The sequence below is a fragment of the Anopheles funestus genome, chromosome X (genome assembly GCF_943734845.2).
Source record: "Anopheles funestus chromosome X, idAnoFuneDA-416_04, whole genome shotgun sequence".
NCBI classification, from domain to species: Eukaryota; Metazoa; Arthropoda; class Insecta; order Diptera; family Culicidae; genus Anopheles; species Anopheles funestus.
Genome location: NC_064597.1, coordinates 21492119 through 21508558, shown reverse-complemented (window position 1 = coordinate 21508558; position 16440 = coordinate 21492119). Strand labels below are relative to the sequence as shown.

The 16440-nt window shown below is 41.9% G+C and overlaps 3 protein-coding genes across 4 annotated transcripts in view; 1 reads left to right on the top strand and 2 right to left on the bottom strand.

Moving 5' to 3' along the window:
• The window catches only part of LOC125769451 (uncharacterized), a 451794-nt gene that overhangs the window by 428073 nt on the left and 7281 nt on the right, over window positions 1-16440 (bottom strand). The gene's annotated exons all lie outside the window — the stretch shown is intronic.
• LOC125769273 (uncharacterized) overlaps window positions 1-16440 on the top strand; it is a 122342-nt gene that overhangs the window by 100573 nt on the left and 5329 nt on the right. The window lies entirely within an intron of this gene.
• LOC125768171 (uncharacterized) lies at window positions 12816-14621 on the bottom strand. Its single transcript, XM_049435501.1, has one exon. The coding sequence runs from the start codon at window positions 14619-14621 to the stop codon at window positions 12816-12818; it is 1806 nt and encodes a 601-aa protein (XP_049291458.1).

The following is a 16440-nucleotide window of genomic DNA, read 5'->3' as shown; positions in this document are numbered from 1 at the left end:
TTGGGATTTTTAAAGAGGTTCCGTATCCAGGGTGGCCACTCAACCGGGAAATCGGGAAAACCGGGAATTAGCCGGGATTTTTTTTGAACCGGAAAAAACCGGGAAAACACCGGGAATTTTCCGGAAAACCGGGAAAATTCAAATGCTCATAATTCCCAAATTCCCATTTCTTTTAAAATGGTGTCAACTTTGAAATACCAAAATATGTAAACTGCTTATACTAACTTGAAACTAGAAGATTTTATTTAATTTTTTATTAGATTAATGCATTTATTAGATTATTAGATTAATGCATCGAAATTGAATTACGTATGAACAAGTTACAGGCCTCTAAAGTTGCAGAGAAACCCGAATGTGGTTTACACACATGAACGTAATTTCTGGAGCCCTAAGGAGAAATGAGCAATCGAAATCGGTTTGTCAACCCAAGTAGCCATTTGCATGGAATTGAGTTAAATGATATATGATAAAGAACTTCGGCATTAAACTACCGCGCAATGCGTATTTACAACCGAGAAACTAAATGTAGCGAACCGCCAAAAACCGGGAAAAACTTGGAAAAAACCGGGAGAAAACCGGGAAAAAACCGGGAATCTAAAATTCTGATTTGAGTGGCCACCCTGCGTATCCTTTACATTTAATGCTTCCGAGAATACCGTTATAGTAGCAAACCTCTGAAAAAGTAAAAAAAAATACTATCCTCTACACTTTTGTTTGTAAAATTTTGAATATTTACGTTTAATAAAGGCGCGTGCTGGAGAATCCGCTATGAATACTCTCACCGAGATTGATATTTGTTTTCCATTAACTATTAATTAATGTAATATTAATTATTAATTATTTGGAAGAGGGTGGGATAAATTGATTTTTTAAGATGCCACCATAGTAATGGATCTTCTTGACGATCTAAGAATGGTTCTGCTAAGTAACTATCAAACTCAATACTGTTCCTAGATATTTTACTAAGCGAAACACATCTAGTTTCTTTTCTATTGTTATCAAATTCTGACCAAAAACTGTCACAATATTCCTGTTCTACTTGTGTTTCTTGCTGCGGTTCGCTATTTGTATCGTTAATTTCTGTAATTTTTTTCATATCTGAAGCTATGCTATCATAACATTTTTTTAAATTCATGAATCCTGAATTAGCTTTTCAGTTTTTTCCGACAGATGAGACATTTGTTGAAATGAGAGCAATTTTTTAATAATCAACCAGTTAAGCCAAGAAGAAGAAGAAGAACAATAATTTTTGTTTTTGACAATGTTATAGATTTTTCCGCAGAAACTTCTTTCGATCCAATCCCTAGCTGTTAAATTGCAATTAACACCTAATAATGCTAATGAAGTAATGATAGGGTCTTTGTTCAAGTGAAATCTTTCCAGCATATAGAATGTAGAGTTCCATCTGGTAGGAACATCTAATTTCAATTTTAAAATTTCATATTTCAAATTGGCTTGGGATTCACTCAATTTGGAAGACGCTGTTGCGCTTTTTTTAAAATATACAACAGTTTGTTTTACAACATCTACAGTGCTCCTTATATTTTTTTTATCGCATTGTGTACTTCTAAGTTCAAACAATGAGCAAAGCAAGGAAGATTTTTTTTTTTTTAATAAAGATACTGCCAACTTCATATTAGATGCATTATCCGTTATGATATTAAACACCTTGTCTGATATTTTGTACTTGTCCATTACAGACTCCAGCCAATTAGCGATGTTTCGCGATGTGTGGTTAACTTCGAATGGTCCACATTCTAATAAAAACGACTTTAATTTGCAATCCGATTCCTGTATGAAATGGGCTGTAGTAGCCAAATAGCTCTGATTATTGATATCAGTCCAGCCGTCGGTTGTTAAGCACACAGTTTTTGCCTTAGCAAGACTTTTCATTACATTTGCCATCACCTCTTCATACTGCGTATTTAACATGGTACCACTTAATGTAGCCCGTGAAGCGCGTAATTTGGACAAAGAGTCTTAAACAAATCCCGAATATCGGATTCTACAACTAATCTAAATGGCAACGAATGGTTGCAAAATATGTGAAGAAGCTTCTTATCAACAATTTTTTGTTGGATGAACTTAAAGGTATAATAACATTAACGAATTCACCGATAGATTTTTGCATTGGCTTGGATGATACAGGATGTACGCTCCCGGATGAAGTAGGATGTACGCTCTCGGATGATGTTGTTCCTGCTGAATGTTCAACTACTTCAGCTGTCCGTTCAATTAACATCGTTGGATGTTTTTTCCATGTGACGCTTTAAGTTGTAAGTTGTTCTCCCTTTAATCGCAATCACGTTTCGACACAAGCGACATCTTTGCTCTTTAGGGTCGTTTTCTTCTTCGAAGAAGTACCATATATCGGCTATCCTTCTATTTGCCATAACTTTGCTACACGCTTTGGTTTGATATCTGATTTGTAAATAAAAAATACATTTTTTTAGTATTATTTCACATAGTACTATACTACACTATTACTTACGCCAAGCAGAAACCACAAAACAACTGTGTTAAAAATAGTCTACAACCAACTAGCGATTGACCACACGTAAAATTGCAATTAAAGACCGTTACGAGACGAATACACGTAGAGAAATGATTTTCATCATTCATTCATGAATAGTTGAAGCTTAAAATAACGGACACCAAAAATACAGTGACTATTGTTTAAAATAGGACACTTGAAATTCTAATTGACAAATAATATATATACAAATCAGTATTGAACATGACAATTAAAGATTGTAGTTAATAAATATATATAGTACCATACCATCGTCCAGACAAATATTTATGGATATATATGTTTCTCTCAAATTAAAGTAAACTTCTCAAGGTCTCATCGCTCTATATTTTAATTGTTCCAAATTAGATGAGTAGCACTGTACACACTGATTTGTGTCAAACCACTCATCATACTTTTGGTGGTAATCCACATGGATATGATGAGATTGTATTGGACAAATTTGAATGGAGTAACGGTACACAGATAAAAAAATATTGGTACAGTTTAGTCCACATGCGCAAGTAGATCGTCGTCAGTTTAGATTTAGTTAATGCACACTTTCAAAGACGACGTGTTTCATTAAACTCCGAGCGTACAGAGAGCGAAAAAAATGGAGAGTACGGATCTACATGCGTAAAACAAAAGATGTTTTCGCTCCGCACTCTTCGTGTATTAGGCCTCTCCCCAGTAGGAAATTCTTAATGCTTTCTCGCTCTGCCAAACTAACAATCAAAGCTACCAGAGCGAGAAGCTCTGGTCAGCTCACATTATTTAGCCAACGTACACTAACAAAGACAACGTGTTTCATAGCATTCCGTGGGTACAGCGTTCGAAAAAAAACGGAGAGTGCGAAGCTACATCCCTGCGGGCAAAATAGCTCAATTGCTCTCGGTTTTAGCATGCTGCCTCTGTTGCTGCATGCTGTCGAAAACAAATTTTTTCGTGTAGGAGTAACAGAGGCGGCATGATTAAATTGGGTGAAATTCAGCTATTTTGCCGGCAGGGATGCAGAAAATAAAAGAGTTACCTCAAGCTGCGCGGCCACGACAGTTGAGACTTTCCCTCAAACTTCCTCAGTCACTCAATTCCCTCAAAAAGCGTCTCAAAACCAATGTTCCCGTGGCCGTTTGAGGTTTTCCTCAAATTTGGTCGCACAAACAATCACTCATTCTGCCTCTCTTTTCGTCAGCGACAACAAACAGTGTTTGACAAATTCTACGTATTTCATATAATTGTAATATTTGTTCGAAGGTGTTTTTTGATCAATTCAATGGAAAATATAGTCAATAAAAAGTTGTGTCGATATAAGCTCACACTGGTATTTTAGGTTTTCTGATTTCACCAACGCCTTTATTCTTTCACAGTTCTTTTTGTACAAAGGTTGGTTTGGTTGACATCCGGATAATCGGCTCGCCGTGTCAAAGGATGTGCGTTTATAAAGCATGCCTTAATTCGCATTGTGCGAACATCCTGGCCCCTCAGAACTTGCGTTCTGACCCATTGTTGGTATTGGAAGAAGACACAGTTTTGCAACAGGACGGGTGTAGTCGCCGGACGCAGTTTTAAGTGTAACGACTCTTGTTATTCCATCGGCGCCTGGATGAAGCTTGATGATTCTGCCGATTGGCCAATGGAGGGGACCTGTAGATTCATCCTTCACGAGAACAAGTTGGCCGATCTCAATGGTCACGGGTGCTTTGAGCCACTTTGATCTAGGCTGTAAGATGCTCAAATATTCTGCACTCCATCGTCTCCATATATGCTGCAGAAGTTTCTGCACAATATGATACCGTTTCAACCGGTTCATTGATACCTCCTCGTAGTTTGTATCTGGGACCGCCTTAAGATTACCACCAACAAGGAAGTGTCCTGGAGTGAGTGGTTCTAGGTCTGATGGGTCGTCGCTGAGAGGAACCAATGGACGCGAGTTAAGACAACATTCAATTTGACACAGTAACGTTTCCATGTCATCTTGTGAAAGTGTTGTCTTGCCGAGGACACGTAAAAAATGCTTTTGCGCCGATTTAATCGCTGATTCCCACGATCCACCGAAGTGTGAGGCTTTGGGTGGATTAAAATGCCAATGGATTCCTAGGGAAGAGCACTCCTGCATGATGCTGATGCGATGTTGTTTGCCAGTTACCAGTGCACGCAACTCTCTCGATGCTCCGATGAAGTTTCGCCCATTGTCGCTGTAAACCTCATTACACAATCCCCGTCGAGCGACGAATCGACGAAATGCCTGGATGAACTTTGCTGTTGTAAGGTCCAAAACAAGCTCTAAGTGCACCGCCTTAGTTGCAAAGCAGATGAATACGGCTACAAATTCTTTGCCTGGTGCTGCACGACGATGAATCGGACTCATACTGATGGGACCCCAGTAGTCTACACCGACGATCGAAAAGGGTCGGCTGGGAGTAATGCGCGTACGCGGAAGTTCAGCCATAAACTGTTCTAGAAGGCGAGGACGAGCACGGCAACAGGTTACACACTCATGGCATATGCGTTTGGCTAGGGATCTGGCCCCGATGAGCCAGTACCGTTGACGAAGTATCGTCACCAATAGCTGCGGCGCTGCATGCAAATGCTTTTGATGAAGATGTCTCACTAACAACACTGATAGTGGATGAGATGCAGTCAGTAAGATCTGATGTTTAGCGTCATATGGTTGATTCGATCGAGATAGACGTCCACCAATGCGTATGAGCTTGTCAGATGACAAGAATGGATGAAACCACTTCAGTTGAGATTTTGTTGACACCGGAAGTTTCTGGTTAAGCTGGTTCCATTCTTTTTCAAAGACTTCCTTCTGCACGACTTGCAGGATCAGCGATTCCGCATGTAATATTTCATCTGCGCGAAGAATTAAAACTGAAGGCTGGACGGCTGGAGAGCGTAGATTATGTATATACCGGATACAGTAAGCCAACACTCGTAAGAGTTTCTGATAATCTGACATTTTGGCGATCAGGTTGTTCATAAACTCTATTTGCTCGACATCACCGCACTGGGCAGCGGGAGCCGAAAGAATCATTACGCGAGATTCGATGGATACCTCTGGTGGCAGTTCTGACGACAGTTGTGATCGCGGCCACACATCTTGTTCTAGCTGTAACCATGGAGGACCGTGCCACCATAAGTCACAACTGATCAGCTCCGTGGGAGTGAGTCCGCGGGATATATGATCAGCTGGGTGTCTGTACCGCTCACGTGATTCCATATACAACCGCTAGTTGCATGTTGTATTTTTGTTACACGGTTGCCCACAAAAGCGTTCTATTTGGATGGAGATGCTTGAATCCAATGAAGAGTCACGGTACTGTCGAGCCAACAGTAACATTCAGCATCAAGTTGCATGGCTTTCTGAACAGAAGTCCTCAATTCGCTGGCTAAGAGGGCACTGCATAGCTCTAATCTCCGAATACTGAGCGACTTCAGAGGCGCCACTCTTGATCTAGCAGCAATCAATGCTACCTTGATGTTACCTTTCTTGTCCGTTGATCTAAGATAAGCGCAGGTACCATACGCAACTTGAGATGCGTCTGCAAAGATGTGTAATTGGACGCTAGTGGGATCTTGAAGTAATACACATCGATCGATTTTTACGGAATTTAGTTGGGGTAATTCTTGTTGGAGGGCTAACTGATGATTGTAATGAACTATTGTAATGAATTATTGTAATGAACTTTAGAAACTAGAATGAACTCGAACCGACGTTTGAATAAACAGTTGCAAACTGGAAGCCTTTTGAGTAACACATATTTGTCTCCAACAGAATCCGAACCAGTCCGCTATCCCTTTTGCGCTCAACATATGGTCCTTCGAACCGGATAAGCGTGCGCACGATTAAGTCACGAATAGTGTTATATCTTGTATTGAGTACATCGTGAATACGTTTAATCAGAGGAAAGTGTATCCTCTATTCCTGTTAGTGGTTGTGTTAACGTGTATAGCGAGGAAAGTGTATCCTGCTAGTGACGCCGTTAACGTTAAGCGAGGAAAGTGTATCCTCCGTTTGTTAGCAACACCGCGTATGTTTCTGTTGGAGAATAGAACGAGTACAGTGGGTCCTCGTGAACATTAGTGACACTGCGATTGTGAATGGTAGTCGTCATAAGCCAGGAAAGTGAATCCTGTATAAGTGTTAGGCGCGTCATTTGGTCCGTGTGATTCAGCAGTAAGCGCCATTTCTTTGTATCAGATCTCAGTGCAAAGACCTTTTGCAGCGTAAGAGAGTAGGAAGCTCAAATAGAGTACGCTAAGAGTAATAAAACACTCTAACGAGCAACAGTATCAGAGAGCGAGATTTGTTCTCTATCATCAATAGTGCGTGAGTGCGTTTTTCGAAAGTGTATAGTTAGCGCGAGAAGCAGAAAGGAGTGAACTTTGAGCGAAGTGATAGGCGTAGTGCGTATTGAGTACATCGCTTACTCATCGCTTGGTAGCGATATCGATACGAGATCCCGAGGGAGGAGATTTGAGATTAATACTCACACATATACTCAGTGCTAGCTGAACGAAGAGAGCTGAGTGACCGAGTAGTGATGGCCGAAAAGAAGCTAACGACGCAGGTGCGTAAGCGCCAAATTGCGTTAAATATGCTTAAAGGATTAGAAAAGTTTCGTGAAACTTATAATCCAAGTGATGGTAGCGCTATCCATGAGGTAACGATCCGTCTTGAAATGGTGGAAAAGTGTAAAACGGATTTTGAAGCTACTATAACTAAAATAGCCGACTTAAATGAAGATCTAAAACCAGAGGTGTTAGAACCGTATTACGCGGAAGATGCAGACTTTTTCACTCGCTACTGTAAAGTAAAGGGCTTCTTGTTAAGCCTAGTGAAACAGGAACCCAACGATACACAAATGAACTTGTCAACTATGCTCGGTAGTACTGTGTGTGGAAATGGGCAACGAAATCCTCATTTGCGTTTGCCGAAGATTGATTTGCCAGTGTTTGATGGAACAAGTACGAAATGGTTAACGTTTCGCGATCGGTTTGTGTCCATGATTCATGGGTCTTCGGATATACCACCGGTCATGAAATTGCAATATTTGCTCTCGTCGCTTAAGGGCGAAGCAGCCAAACATTTTGAGCATACAGCTATAACGGCCGACAATTATGCAATTACATGGACAGCACTGAAACAAAAGTACGATGATAAGAGAAGTTTGGTGAGAGAGTATTTTCGGGCGCTACAGTGCTTACCAGCAATGAAAAAGGAATGTGTCGAGGACTTAGTGCAGTTAGTGGAAGAATTCATCTGTCACGTGAAGGGTCTCAAGAGACTAGGTGAGCCAACTGAGCACTGGGACACTCCACTAACTAATATGCTATACACTAGACTGGACGATGCGACGTTATTAGCGTGGGAAATTCACTCCGCGGGGAGTGAAAGTGATGTATACAATGAATTGGTAAACTTTCTGCAAGCGAGAATTAAGATTCTCCAATCGCGAATACGGCATCAATCAACCCGTGGAACTGATCCTGGCAAGGTGGCCGGAGAGAGGTTCAGTGTGAAAGGTCGTCCCATCAAGGGATATGTAGCGGCGCATACTAACAGCCAACTTAAGGCCTACAAATGTTTAGTGTGCGGAGAAGATCATCCGATCTATAAGTGCCATCGGTTTTCAGCAGCAAGTGTGCAGGAAAGGTACAACATAGCGATGGCCAATAAGCTATGTTTCAACTGTTTACATGGAGGCCATGGCGCTCAAGGGTGCCGATCTAAAGTCATGTGCAGTAAATGCGGCAGACATCATCATACCATGCTGTGCCGAGGCAGAAAGGAAGAGACAGCAGAGTCTCCATCATCGTCATCAGCATCGATTGCCGTAACGTGCAGTTCTGCATCCGCAGAGTCACGATCCATACACTGCAAGGAAACGACTGTATTCCTATCAACAGTTCAGGTTTGGATTGTTGACCATCGGGGAAGGAGAATCCTTGCAAGAGGATTGCTCGATAGCGGATCTCAGGCCAACCTTATGTCTGAGAGGCTGTCGCAACAGTTGGGTTTGCCTCGTACTTCCGCAAATATACCAATTGGTGGTGTTGGCGGAGTGCAGACCAGAATACGACATAAGATGTCAGCAACGTTAACATCATTGCATTCCGGGTATGAGGTATCGCTGACATTCCTCATCATCAAGAAGCCGACGGTTGATCTACCGAGAGCAGATGTGGATATTTCTGCATGGCGAATTCCATCGGACGTTAAGCTAGCTGATGCAACGTTTAACAAGGTAGGCAAGATAGACTTCATTCTTGGTGCTGAAGCTTTCTTTGCTTTTATTTTAGAAGGAAGAATCGCTCTGCCGAACAACCAACCGACGCTCATTGATACGAAATTTGGCTGGATAATCAGTGGAACGAGCGCTGTTAACGCATCGCATGAGGTCGTGTGTGCGACCACACTAGGCGAAGACGAAGAAAGACTTGATGATCTGCTGAAAACATTCTTCCAAACAGAAGATGTTATGGATCAAGACATCTTAAACACCGAGGAGAGAGAGTGTGAAGAGTACTATCGAGAGACTACTACTCGAGACGGTGATGGTAAATATGTAGTACGTTTACCACTGAAGAGCGACCCGACAGAGATGCTAGGAGAATCGAGATCAATCGCGTTACGTCGATTTCTGGCCGTCGAAAGGAGGTTAGACAGAGAACCGGAGACGCGTAGAGCCTATGTGGCATTCATGCAAGAATATGAGGAACTAGGACACATGACCAAAATATGCCCGAGCGATGAAAAGGGATATTACCTTCCCCATCACCCAGTGTTCAAAAGGGAGAGCACAACGACGAAGTGTCGGGTGGTGTTCGATGCGTCGTGCAAAACCGCATCAGGTCGCTCGTTAAACGATATCATGAAAGTAGGACCTACGATTCAAGAAGATGCCTCATCCATTTTGACTAGGTTTCGAACCTATCCTATAGCTTTGGTTGGTGATGTGAAAATGATGTATCGTCAAGTATGGGTACACGAAAACGATCGCCATCTACAAAAGATTCTTTGGAGAACATCATCGTCAGAGCCGATAGCTGAATACAAAATGAACACCGTTACCTACGGAACCGCAGCAGCCCCATTTCTCGCCATTCGATCTTTAAAACAAGCTATGTTAGACTACCAATCAGATTATCCGATCGCATCAAGCCACTTTAAAGACTTTTACGTAGATGATTTGATATCTGGCGAGAGGGATGAAACTACGACGAGAAAGCTGAGACATCAAGTACAGGAGCTTTATGGAAATTGTGGTTTTCAAGTTAGAAAGTGGGCCTCTAATGATTCAAAGGTTCTGGATGGTGTAGAATCACATAGCCTTGCGATACCGATTGCAGAAGCCGCATGTAATAAATCAATCATGACACTAGGTCTGGTCTGGGAGCCAAGGTCAGATATGCTTCGCATTAAGGTGCACCTGGAGTCAGCTCATGGCAAAATAACAAAGAGAAAGATACTTTCATCCATAGCAAAGATACATGATCCAATAGGAGTTATAGATCCCATCAAAGCAACTGCTAAACAGATCATGCAAAAGGTCTGGAGCATGAAAAGAGAAGACGGTAGCAGTTGGAAATGGGATGAAGAATTGCCTTCAGGTCTGAGCGAAGAATGGCAAAGATTTTACGAGCAACTTGCAGTTCTGGAAGAGTTGAAAATACCCAGATTTGCCATGACAAACCCGTATCAAGAAGTGGAAATGCACATATTTTGTGATGCATCTGAACAAGGATATGGTGCATGTTGTTATCTTAGAAGTGTCGGGGCAGAAAACGCCGTTGTCACATGTTTGCTTGCTTCGAAATCCAAGGTAGCATCATTATCGGTCAAGCACACAATAGCACGTCTGGAGCTATGTGGCGCGTATCTGGCAACAAGGCTGTACAAGGTGGTTAGTGCAGCACTAAGCTTTACACAACGGGTGGTGTTTTGGACAGATTCTACGACAGTACTGCATTGGTTGAACTCGTCACCGAACTCGTGGAAGACGTTTGTGGCGAATAGAGTGTCCAAAATCCAGCAAACGACAAAGAGAGAGCAATGGAGACATGTGCCTGGGACCTGCAATCCTGCTGATCTTGTGTCACGAGGCATTCAACCGAATGCTATACTAGCAGAACAACTATGGTGGCATGGGCCACAGTGGTTAAAACAATCTGAGGAGTTTTGGCCACAGACAGCTACATTGCGGAAGGATTGTGAAACCGCATCTTATGAGAGGAAGTCGAAGACAGTATGTGTGACTGTGAAACAAGAACCTCATAAGCTGTTCTTGTTATATTCATCATACAACAAACTACGAAGAGTGGTAGCCGTGTGGATGAAATATTTTCGCAAGCTGCAAGGAAAGCCAACTGAAGGTTGGTGGCTTTCAACTGAAGATCTGAGGTCAGCTGACCGATCAATTTGCCGATTAGCACAGAGAGATGTCTTCCAAGCAGAGATACACGATCTACAAAAAGGAAGACAAGTGTCCAATTCATCGACCATGAAGTGGCTGAATCCCATACTGCATTCCGATGGTGTTATTCGGGTTGGAGGACGTTTGGAAAATTGGAAGAAACATCACGAAGTGAAGCATCCAGCTATCGTTCACGGCGCTCATCCTCTTGCGCGGTTACTTGCAGCCCACTATCATCAAACGCTTCTACATGCTGGGCCACAACTTATGAATTGTGTGATGCGAAATAAGTATTGGGTAGTAGGAGGGCGACAAGTTGCGAGAAAGGTGTTTCACGAATGCGTTAATTGTTTCCGATGTAAGCCAGTAACATTGGAACAACCGATGGCCGATTTACCAGCTGCGAGAGTGAATCAAGCGAGAGCTTTTAGTATTACCGGAGTCGACTATTGTGGTCCGATATACGTTAAGGGTTCACATAGAAGAGCAGTACCTAGAAAAACATTTGTTTCAGTTTTCGTTTGTTTCGTTACATATGCTATACCGATATAGAATAGATTAGAACTCATTTAAACTTAAATTTTTACATGAATTATTAGGATAAGTTAAACTGAACTGAATATGCATGAAATACTGAATTAGCTAGTTAGTTTATTAAAATACAACAGATTGTATTTTGGTGGCCGGAATGATGATTGTAATGAACTATTGTAATGAATTATTGTAATGAACTTTAGAAACTAGAATGAACTCGAACCGACGTTTGAATAAACAGTTGCAAACTGGAAGCCTTTTGAGTAACACGTATTTGTCTCCAACAGAATCCGAACCAGTCCGCTATCCCTTTTGCGCTCAACTCGAACCGACGTTTGAATAAACAGTTGCAAACTGGAAGCCTTTTGAGTAACACGTATTTGTCTCCAACAGAATCCGAACCAGTCCGCTATCCCTTTTGCGCTCAACACTAACCATTGCTGTTTGTACTGCTGCGGTAGTTCTGTATCCCATTCCCAACAGGAACCATCGCTTGCCTTAAGTGTCCAGAGTGACTGCATAAAGATCTTTGCCTTGACTACTACTGGTCCCACGAGACCTATGGGATCAAATAGGCGAGCAATTGTAGAAAGAGCAGAACGTTTAATTATAGGCTGCACCTCATTCTGAGATTCAATGCTATAGGTCATGGTATCGTTCAAGGGATGCCAGCGCAAGCCAAGTGTTTTGATGACTTGATCTCGGTCGAAACAAAATGATTCTTCGTCTGCCAAGTTGTCGTTGGAGATGCTCTGACGTACCTCTTCATTATTTGTAGCCCATTTTCGTAAGGTGAAGCCACCTCTTTCAACGAGTTTGGATAGTTGTTGTATGATTTCGGTTGCCTCTGCTACAGTAGATGAACCGGTTACCAAATCATCAACATAGAAATCCCTTTTCAGTACTTGGGCTGCATCTGGATAATCATCGCCTTCATCTTCGGCGAGTTGCGAGAGTACTCGAGTTGCAAGATACGGAGCACTAGCTGTGCCGTATGTTACAGTACAAAGTTTATATGTTTGAAGAGAATCTGAAGGTGACGACTTCCATACGATAAGCTGAAGTGATGTGTCACGATTATCGACGAGGATTTGACGGTACATCATCTTAATATCCGCAATGATCATGATGGGATGCTTTCGAGCACGCATAATAATAGCTCTAATGTCATCCTGTATAGTGGGCCCTACCATCAACGCATCGTTTAACGATACTCCACTAGGCGTCTTACAGGACGCGTCGAAAACAACACGTAGCTTTGTCGTAGCAGAATCTACTCGTGTCACAGCGTGATGTGGTAGATAATAATGATGTTGTGTTTTATCAAAATATTCGTTCTCTGAAATACGTTACATGTGGCCCAGTCTGTTGTACTCATCGATAAACGAACTGTACCCCTTACGCAGATCCTCATTGGTGTTGAGACGATTTTGTAATGAATGAAACCGACGCACTGCCGTGTTGCGATTATCGACAAGCTTGTCAAGAATATGCGACTTTACCGGCAGCCTTACGACGTATCGCCCGGAAGAAGTGCGAGAAAACGTGTTACGAAAGTGTTCTTCACATGCTGCTTGCTCGCTCGAGATAACGCTGGCGCTGTCATCATCTTCGACTGTCCAGAATTGTTCCATAAGTTTATGGACTTCGTTGACACTCGTCGTCACGTGGTGAACTACAATAGACTTAAAAGATGACATGAGCGTACTTACGACTGGCCCCGTGAATATCCATCCAAATTCTGAATTGACAAGAGTGGGTCGATCATTTCCGAGATGAATACGTCCAGGAGGCTTCATTATTTCAAAGAAGATTTCTGCTCCGATTAGTACGTCAATTCGATCACTGCGATCAAAATGAGGATCAGCTAGAAAGATGTTGCTCGGCAGATTCCATCCGGATGTGTCAATCGACGAAGAAGGAATGTTTTCCGTGATCTTCGGTAACACGTAAAATTGCAGGTCGGCGAAGTATCGCCCGATCCGTGAGCGAAGTGTCGCTCGTATGCTGTACTTTGTTGTAGTAGTGGTGGAACTAATGCCGGAGATTTTGAGATTGTTTTTCTCCTTACGAGATTTGAGTTGCTGGGCTAGGTTTTCAGTAATGAAACAGGTATCACTCCCTGAATCTAGCAGCGCTCGTGCGATGTATTCTTTGCCGTCGTCGTCAACGATAATTACCGCGGCAGTGGCCAGCAATGTAGTCTTACGTTGCCCGGACGACGCACAAGAGATCGGCTCGACGACCGACGACATAGTTGACGTGGTCGGAGTATCGTTGTGTTGTCTCAGGGATGGTGAATCAGTTACTTGTAGCAAGGACGGACATAGCAGAGTATGGTGGCGTTTACGGCATTTCTTGCATGTGCTAGATGATTTACATTCGCGCGCTCGGTGTCCAGGACGCATGCAGTTAAGACAAAGTCTGTGCTCATTCACGAACTTCTCATTGTCCTGTAACGACAGCTTGAAAAATTCATCACACATGTAAAGAGGATGTTGCTGGCAACAGAAAACACAACCCTTGCTGTTGATCGTTTGTGTGGTTAGGGCACGGTGTTTGGTTGGTTTTACCACTGTTGTAGGTGTTAACTCTTCCAACACACTAACACATCTGTAGATGTACGCAACCAGATCAGGGAAAGTTTCCACATCCTTTTCCGCAGCGTACTCCTTCCAGCTACGCAACGTAGTGGCATCAAGCTGATGGCTCAGCATGTGAATGAGCAGCGTGTCCCATTGGGAGGTTGGTTCACCTAACTGCTTTAATGCATTTACGTTGGCCTCGAAGTTTTCGACCATGCTTCTAAGGTCACTAGCCGACTCCTTCTTTAACGCAGCATTGTCGAACAGCGCATCCACGTGTAACTCCTCGATGTCGCGGGCGCTCGACAATATGCCATCTGCTTTATAATAAGCCTCTTCCACTGTTAGACGAAACGCAAAATGTTGTTCTTCATGGTCATCATCTAGTGATATAAGCTCGTCCTGCAGACTGATAAATCGAGAGTACAGTTTTTGTAGGTTATCCCGGCGCGTGGTAACCTCCACATGGTTTTTAGCTGCTTTTTCGGCAAAATCAACTATTGCATCTATTGATTGTTTTACCGCATTCAGCTGAAGTTTCAGCGACTTGATCTTACGCGCTTCTGCCATTCCGTTTGCTTATTTTATCAGGGTTGAAGGACCAAAAAATGTCGATATAAGCTCACACTGGTATTTTAGGTTTTCTGATTTCACCAACGCCTTTATTCTTTCACAGTTCTTTTTGTACAAAGGTTGGTTTGGTTGACATCCGGATAATCGGCTCGCTGTGTCAAAGGATGTGCGTTTATAAAGCATGCCTTAATTCGCATTGTGCGAACAAGTTGTTTTAAGCAAAAGAAAGTATTTAAACATTTTATCAATCAAAAGAACGAGATTCAAGGATAGTCTTTCACATAAAAAGTTTAGTTTTTAAATTAAAACGTATACATAAATTGTGTCACACACTGTGCAACAAGTGAACAATTTACCGTCGCAAAAAACAAAAAAAAAACACACACACAAATACGGTGTTAAATTATAATAAATGTTAATTTTAGTTCTTCAGTACGTATTTGCGTAAATAATGGCACAAGAAAAGTGTGCTTTCATTGAAAAAACCCGTAAATAAAAATATGTTTTGTTTACTTTCTGAACGGCTGCGGCATCGGAACTGTCAAAACGATTCCTCAAAAAAAGTCTCAAAAAGTTTTTGAGGTTTTTGTAGATCGGCCAGGTTTTCCTCAAAACGCAAATCCCTCAAAATCACTCATGAGTTCCTGAGGTTTTGAGTTCTGAGGGAATTCTCAACTGTCGTGGCCCCGTAGCTTCAGAGACCTCAATGTCGCTCCCGAACTCAGTACACAACACTACTTACGGTAGCATTTAAAAAAAAAACAATCGAATTTTCGAGGTGAAAACGTTCACTTCTGACTTACGGACTCTGTGAAAGCCAACAAACAAAAATAGTATTCTTTCAATTTAAGTGCTTCGATATGTTCGTACTGTTTGATCAGAGTGTATTAGAGCCGTTTCACACGGCACGAACTTGACAGTTCGCTAGTTCGACGAACATTGCTCAAATACAAATTTATGAATGAAATTCTGAGAGTTCGTTTGGTTCGCGCACTGGTCGTGTGTGAACGCAGGACGAACTCTGATTAGCAGTAATCTAAACCGTATCCAAAACTTGAGTTCTCCGTGATCAAATTAAATCAAAAAAATTCGGTTACACATTAAAAATAAAATTAATAAATTAAATTCAAATTTTGTTTTTCTTACGGCTTGTGTTTAGAATGTTTGAACACTTAAGAATGATATTCTTTTTGCTATTATATTCTTCTTAAACCGATCTAAACTGTTGTATTATCGGCTTTTTCGAGATTCTTCATCAAAACACATGGTTGTATCGGTAAACATTCATGTTCGTATCGGAATTCTGCGAAAATAAAACCCAAAGCAGATACTTGATTGAACAAGTATACACAGGAAACAAAATAGTTCCCCACCAACTATCGTCAATCGTACATCGTTTGTTGCGTCTGGATAGTCAGTCCCATCTGGCAGAAAGACACTCAAGGAGCTCATAAAATGATCGACTAATCGTACGACCAGCTAAACGACTAGGCGAAGTTAGTCGATCGATATTTCCGAAGCGACCCGACCGCGCGTCGTTGAATCCGAAGCATCCCGATCGCATGCGCCGATGAATTCGAAGCGAACGTGCGCCATGACGTCATAGACTCGCGAGTCGCGCCTCGTCTATTCCAATACTAATTAACTATTTAACACTAGAACTACCAAGCGTTTTAAGCGTTTTACGTTCTTACTTGATTTTGAAACAAATCCGAAGAGTTGGAGTATATTTTATTGTTTATTGCAGATCGTACCATAGAATATATTTGTAAAACTCATGTTTCAACTACAGTAGGATTGATTAACACCCAAAAAT

What these genes read in the sequence shown, in the direction of transcription:
- LOC125768171 (XM_049435501.1), bottom strand. Translation starts at nt 14,621, where the DNA reads ATGGCAGAAGCGCGTAAGATCAAGTCGCTGAAACTTCAGCTGAATGCG.